Raw genomic sequence first — 6783 nt, 5'->3', positions numbered from 1 at the left:
CTATTATTATTTGAATTTCTATACTATACTCACATGCCTTAAGACTGCTATTATAGAATTAACAGCAGTAATGATAACAGAAAAGAATGGCTTGTTTTGAACACCTAGAACCTAGATGCAACAATGAAAATCGTGGTGAATATCCCTGCGCGCGAAAACGAAACTGAAACTACATTTAGACCGATTAGCGCGGCACCACGCGGCTAATAGAGAGAAATAGTGCTGTCACGTGACCACAAATTGAACCATGATCGGATGCCGGCGTTTACGAAAACAAGTGTGATGGTGGGAGAAGTGAACGTAGAAGAGGAAGAAAACGTGAACGGTGTCAGCGATGTTCGATTTGGTGCAGGCTAGCAGCTTTATGTCTGACAAGTAGTGCGAGCCATGAGCTTAACTCCGTCGTCCTCGAATGCCGCCTGCAGCCTGCTGCGGTCCGACATCGTGCTCAGCGCGTTGAAACGCAACGACTCCGTGCTGCTCGACAAACTCGTGCGACTCGGCTCGGCGACGGGCTTTGCACTGCCGGATGCGGAGGATAAATCGACGCTGTTGCACGTCGCCGTGAGTCAAGACGTATTGCCGGACGGTTTCGTCGAAAAGCTGCTTCAAAATGGCGTCGATCCCAACGCGACAACAACCGACGGTGTAACCGCCCTGCACATCGCCGCGGCTTTCGGCAAGGACGACGCGCTGCTACAAATGGTTTCTCGAGGCGGCGACCCTAGGCTTCGCGACATTTGCGGTAATGATGTGTTCAGCCTGCTAGCTGAAAACGGACACCTGGAATGCCTCCGGAAAGTTCAGGGTCTACTAGGACTTCCAGTTACTAACGGCGCCGGTGCAAATGACGCGGCGGACGTGGTCGCCTCACCGCGGGTGCCGGCGGCAGACTGTTCGGGCATGTCAGCGTCGGACCGCTCCGGCCTCGAAAGCCCGGGCTGCGGGGAGATTTCCCCCATACTGTCGACGCCGTCCGACACAAGCACGGACAGCGAGGCCTTCCTCAACACGGCCTACGCGTTCCCCCACCCCTTCTTGTCGCCGGTCTACCTCGACAACAAGCGGTATTCCGCCGAAGCGGGCGACAGCTTCGCGTACGAGCCCACGTCGTCCTCGGAACCTGCCGGCAATAGTGGCGACGCCGCGGCCGCCCCTTCGGACACCTCGGCGACGTCGACCGTGCCGGCCGAGATGTTGCGGCTCACCAACGAGGAGCTCCGAAAGGAACTCGAGGACTGCTGCGGCCAGGACGTGGGCCCCGTGCTCGAGTCCAACCGCATGTTTCACCTGCACGCGCTGGCGCACTACCGCCTCGGCCCGCGGGCTCGGGTCCGGCTCACTGCCTCCGACGTCGCGGACGCCCCGAACGCCGCAAACCGGCCGTGCGCCTGCTGCGAGGTCGTCCACAGCGATCCGGAGACCGGCCTGGCGTTCAAGGAGGCCCACTACCACTCGTCTTCCGACGCCGAGTCGAGCGGCGCGAGCAGCGGCCCGGAAAACGCGCCCGTGGAAGTGCCGCCGGAGTTGAGGGCGCTCACCAACGAGGAGATCTTCGAGAGGCTCAAGTCGCTGGGCGACGCCCCGGGTCCGGTCACGAACGGCACAAGGGCGGCCTACCTGAACCTCCTGGCCAGGCTGTCGTTAGGCCTCGCGAAGCTGCACAGGCCGCGCGATGTTTTGACCCCGGACATCCACACGCTGGTCACCAGGGCGGGACAGCTCGAGTCATACCGCGAGCTTGAGGAAACGATGGTGCGGGATTTTGATGTCCCCCGCCCGAAGGGCTACTGGAGGGAAGGCAACGTCAAGGGTTTCTTCACCTACCTCCTCCTCGACTCCAGGGTGACCCAGAACCTCCCCCTCAGGGCCCACGGCCTCACCCTGGCCGAGCGGATGGCAGACTTCGTGAAGGCTGTCTTCTACATCGGGAAGGGCAAGAGGTCGCGACCTTTCAGTCACCTCAGCGAAGCCCTGCTCGTACGAAAGGGCCTCGACAAGCCGTGGAAGAAAAACAACGCGGACGCCGAGAAGACTCGCAAAATCCTCCAAATCTGGGATTCGAGGCATGGGGTCGTCTCGCTGCACGTCTTCCAAAACACGCTGGCGGCGGAAGCCTACACGCGGGAGGCGTGTATGATCGACGCCATCGGCATACGACACTTGACCAATCAAAAGAAGGGAGATGTCTACGGCGTCGTCAAGTCGTGGCCGGAAAAGAACCGTCGGAAGCTGGGTGCGTATTTGGTGTACAAGGCGTTGAACATATTCCTGAGCGAAGGAGAGCGCCACTTGGGCCCACTTGACTTGTGAAGACTGTGATATCCTGACGACTGCCCGTTTCTTGGCCAGGCAGCTAGACTGGGGAAATTGATGGGGCGGCCGGTGACTTGACAGCCATGGTGCTACGAAGTGTCTTAGATACAAAACGATGCAATAGTTGAACACGTCGTCCATTAAATGTGCCAGAATTTTTTGCCAAGCAATGCCAAATTGCGTGTTCGCAGTCGTTGTAAAATGAACTTTTGCGTTATTTGCTTGTATTTTGATTATCTCATCTGCAATTATAAATTGACCAAAATAGCCATTGAAAATTTTCACGTTGTGGTGGAATGTTTGGTCTTGCTAACATTTAGTACTAATGATTTTTGGCTTGTGTCTAATGCAGACATTTAGTACTAACGATTTTTAGCTTCTGTTTCTAATGCGTACATTTAGTACTAATGGCTTGTGTTTCTTTTTAATACAGACGAAAATTGGATTGACGAGAATGTACTTACCGAGAAACCCTCTTTTTTTTACCAATGGACGATGTATTTAGCAGTTGAATACTCTTCAATCATGACTCTGGTGTCGTGATTGTACGCAGGTATATTTGCCACCGAAAAAGTGGCAAAAGTGAAGTCACGCATGTTCTCTGTTGGTTTTGTATTTTTCGGCGTTTGAGGATGTTTGTACATGACGTTTTAATTTCCATCAATTTTTTGGTCATTTCTGACAAAGGAGTCAATAAAATTACTGCTAGTCCATTTGCATGCTCTGACAGCTGGCATAAGCATTGAGATTTTTAGCAATTAACAAGCTTGGAGAATTTTAGTTGATTGCCTTTTAAAAAAAATTTTATGATCGAAAGCACGCAAGGCTGTGTTTTGTACAGTGATAAAATCATTAAAAGCATTTCATCTTTTGTACCTTGCGTGTGCATTCTGTTTTAACTTTTTCTGTTGGTGTCAGCGTGTTTGCAAGTTCCCAGGTTCCATTTTGGATACTGTGATTGCTTACTGCAGAGGCTACAAGGTTAGAAAATGAGGTCAGCCTTATTATGTTCATATTAAGAGCTTGTGCCTAGCACCAGCTCTTCAATAGCTTGAAAATAGCTTGGGAATAGCTTGAAAAAGTTACGTTGCAAGAGCGTTTTCTTCCAAATGAATATCCAGTTCAGGTGACAGACCCAACTAAACATTAACATTCACAAAGGGTGATTGAGAAGAAGGCTGATTGAAAAAACGGAAGTGCTGTCGCACTGGCTACCAGTGGTTGCTCTGTAATCAAAATTCTAACGCTGGTGCGTCAATGACACCGTCAAAATTCAGTTCTGCATCTTTCTTTTCACAAAATGCCTTTTTCCATAAGTGGCATCAACACATTGTATTTATCTGCACTGCCGATAAGTTCCCAAACGGACTTCCCGGCCGCGGCAGCCGCTTTCTGATGGAGGTGAAAAGCAACAACGCCCGTATGTACGAGATTTCGGCGCACGTTAAAGATCCCAAGGTGGTCAAAATTAATCCGGAGCCCTCCACTATGGCACGCCTCATCGCCTGCGTTGTGTCGGCGCGTTAAACCCTACAATCAATCAAGTTCCCAAATCGACGATGAAGTCAAATTGAAACTCGGCTGCTGGCTTTGGAGGCAACATACTGAGGTCGTGGTAGGTCACTACAATTAAATTCGCGGCCCAAACTGAGTTTAACAAACAAACAAGTTTAACTTTAACAAACATGTTAAAGGGACCATAAATACAAAAGAAGACGTTTGATTTCAAAGACTTAGATTTTAATAGCTAATCTCTATTCTGGGCGCTTACCTTTTTTCAGAGACAGGCACACACACACACACACAAAAATGCTGGCAGTAACTCAATAGGCAGAAAAGTTGCTTCAGTTACCAGTGTGTTAATTGCACGCTTACAGTCAAGTGGCCGGATAAAATGGAAGCTAAAGCCCCCACAACCGCCCAGTGATGTTTCTTGGTGCAGGGTTTGGTTGGTGGCCGCCAAACACACGAGCAAGCCCACGTGAAGCCAAGTGCTAAACAATGAGGAGGCTGGTGAACTGACACTACTTCATCCATTTTCCTTAATTAAAGGGGCCGTGCAGACAAAATACAAGTTTGTTTAATTCGAAAGATTTCATGTTTTATGGTGCCCCCAGCACTTGTCCAGATGCAAACGATGTTTTATTCACTGAGAAATTAATCAATTTACGTTGAAATTTTCATTTTTCCACTAAATCTCGCGTTTTCATGGTGTGCAATGACACCATAGGAACTGACCGCTCTGCAGCTGATTGCGAAGCCTCGTTTACCATTAGTGAACCTAGATGGCGCCACCACACCGCGGCAAGCTGTTTTCTGCCTTTGGTTTGTTTTTGACCAAATTTAAACGTGGCTTGTTTTTGTTCGGGGAGAAAATAATCGTTTCGTGAAACATAGTGCTCGCTCGACATATATGGTCACATAAGACACCGCTTGCCTGCGTCAATCGGCCAGTGTCGTCTGAGACAACCCCATAGCCCCGCAGTTCTATGCAGCTAAACCAAGCATAGTGCGCGCAGTACCAACAGCAGTATGCATCGGTACTTCTATGTTTACGTGTGCTTTAGTAACTTCCACTGTTTGTGCCACCATTCTTGCGGCTTTAAAAAGAATGTGCCCTAGATTTAAGCGCAAATAGCTCTCTCGGCAAGCTTATGAGCCTTCCCTAATTTGCGTTTGGTTTTGCCGGACTCCGCCAACCGCAGAGCTCTGCACATGACATCATAGGTTCTGTTGTGGGAAATGAGCTAGTGGGTCGCATGACCATTCCCTTTTTTCCCTAATTATGTCACTCATTTGAGCGAAGTTTACGTTAGAAGTGGTGTCAGTACGATTATAAGGAGGTAATCTTTTCAATGAAGCAAACTTGTATTTTGTCTTCGTGAACCCTTTAAAGACGATAGTCTTCCTGGAGCTACTCAATAACGAAAATTCTGTCTGTCCATCGATTCAGCCACCCCACCAAAATTTAAAGAAATTCTTAACGTTTATATAAACGAAGCATTTCCAAATTACGAAATCTGGTGGTAAATTTCATGATTGACAACATTCTTGAGTGAAACAAAATGTTGAGCATACTTGAGGTGAATCTTCAATAAGATTTAAAGAAATATTTCACCCAAACATACAAAAAGCGTTCGCGCGTGACTGTAGCCTTCCTGGCAGCATTCCAATAAGCCATGGAGTAACAGAACGGAAATGACACGCATGCAGAAGATTACACAAAAAATAAATTGACTGGAGGAAATCTTCACCGTATTTATCGTTGGAGGTGTGAGACGGGAGGGCAATGCGTAACAGTTGAGCGGGGGATAAAAGAGGGGCATTGATGTAGTAGCGTCGGCATATGACTGTCCAGTCTTTCAATGACATTAGCAAGAAAATAAGCAGATCTGCGGCCATTTTTGAAATTACAGCCATGACAGGTCCAAAAGGACTAACATTTGATGAGAACGTCAAACCACATTGCTGTTGTAGGAACTTCAGATAAGGGGAGCTCATTCCTGACATAGTGTCCACGCTCAATATGGCTGCATTTTTGAAGATTTAAACACACCTTAGAGATTGAGAAGCGCTAAGAAAGTTTAGAGAAATCTATGCTTTTATCGTAGCCTCGTTGAGATATCGAGCAAGCTTTTGTTGATATAGATAACGAATACAATGTGTAACAGATGTGTTACAAGAGTTTTTCAAACACTGCCATGTGATAGGGAGAATGGAGATTTTGGGGAAATCACCCGTTTTTACGGATTGTAAGACAAGTCAAAGCGGCGGTCTGGTGTGCAGCTATAGCAAACATTGTTTGCCCAGTACTCACAGCAGTGCACATCGGTACTTCTACGTTTACGTGTATTTTCGTAACTTTCATTGTTTGCCCCATCATTCTTACTGCTGTAAAATGAATATTCATTACATTTAAGCGCAAATAGCTCATTCGGCAAGCTTTTAAGCCCTGCTAATTTGCGTTTGCTTTTGCCACCCTCAGCAGATCATACGGCTGGCATATGACATCATCACAGGTTCTGTTGCGGGAAATGAGCTGGTAGGTCGCATGGCCGTTCCCTTTTTTTTTAACTATGTAGCTTATTTGAGCAAAGTTTACGTTAAAAGTGGTGTCAGCGTGATTCTAACGAGGCAACCTTTCGAATCAACCAAGCGTGTGCTTTGTCTGCATGGCCCCTCTATTACCCAGCTTAGTTTTCAGCAGTTTGCAATTAAACTGGCACTCTGTTATTGGGACAAGGCAGTCTTTTGAATGAACCAAACTTGTATTCCCTTCATTGCCTTTTTAAAGCAGAACACCCACCTCTTGTTGAGTCTCTAGCCGAATGTGCATGATTGCCCATCTCACTGGGCCTGCTTCAGTACAGTGGAGTCAAGTTCACCTTGTCACGAGGTCTTTTGAACGTGTGGCATAAAGGGACCGCATATTCCGACAACAAGTGCAAAAAGAGAAAGTGACTCGAA

At 48.0% G+C, this 6783-nt stretch overlaps 1 protein-coding gene across 1 annotated transcript; it reads left to right on the top strand.

Moving 5' to 3' along the window:
* Positions 1 to 234: 234 nt before the first annotated feature.
* Positions 235 to 2533, top strand: LOC144137864 (uncharacterized). The gene has a single exon (XM_077669876.1). The coding sequence runs from the start codon at positions 388 to 390 to the stop codon at positions 2311 to 2313; it is 1926 nt and encodes a 641-aa protein (XP_077526002.1). The 5' UTR covers positions 235 to 387; the 3' UTR covers positions 2314 to 2533.
* The last annotated feature ends 4250 nt before the right edge of the window (positions 2534 to 6783 follow it).

This window comes from Haemaphysalis longicornis, unplaced genomic scaffold (genome assembly GCF_048455015.1).
Source record: "Haemaphysalis longicornis isolate Haplotype H1 unplaced genomic scaffold, Haemaphysalis longicornis Haplotype H1 scaffold_5, whole genome shotgun sequence".
Lineage (NCBI taxonomy): Eukaryota > Metazoa > Arthropoda > Arachnida > Ixodida > Ixodidae > Haemaphysalis > Haemaphysalis longicornis.
The sequence above is the reverse complement of the archived record's forward strand: the minus strand, read 5'-3'. Positions and strand labels throughout refer to the sequence as shown.

Excerpts from the sequence above, each read along its gene's own strand:
- LOC144137864 (XM_077669876.1), top strand. The coding sequence starts at position 388 with ATGAGCTTAACTCCGTCGTCCTCGAATGCCGCCTGCAGCCTGCTGCGG.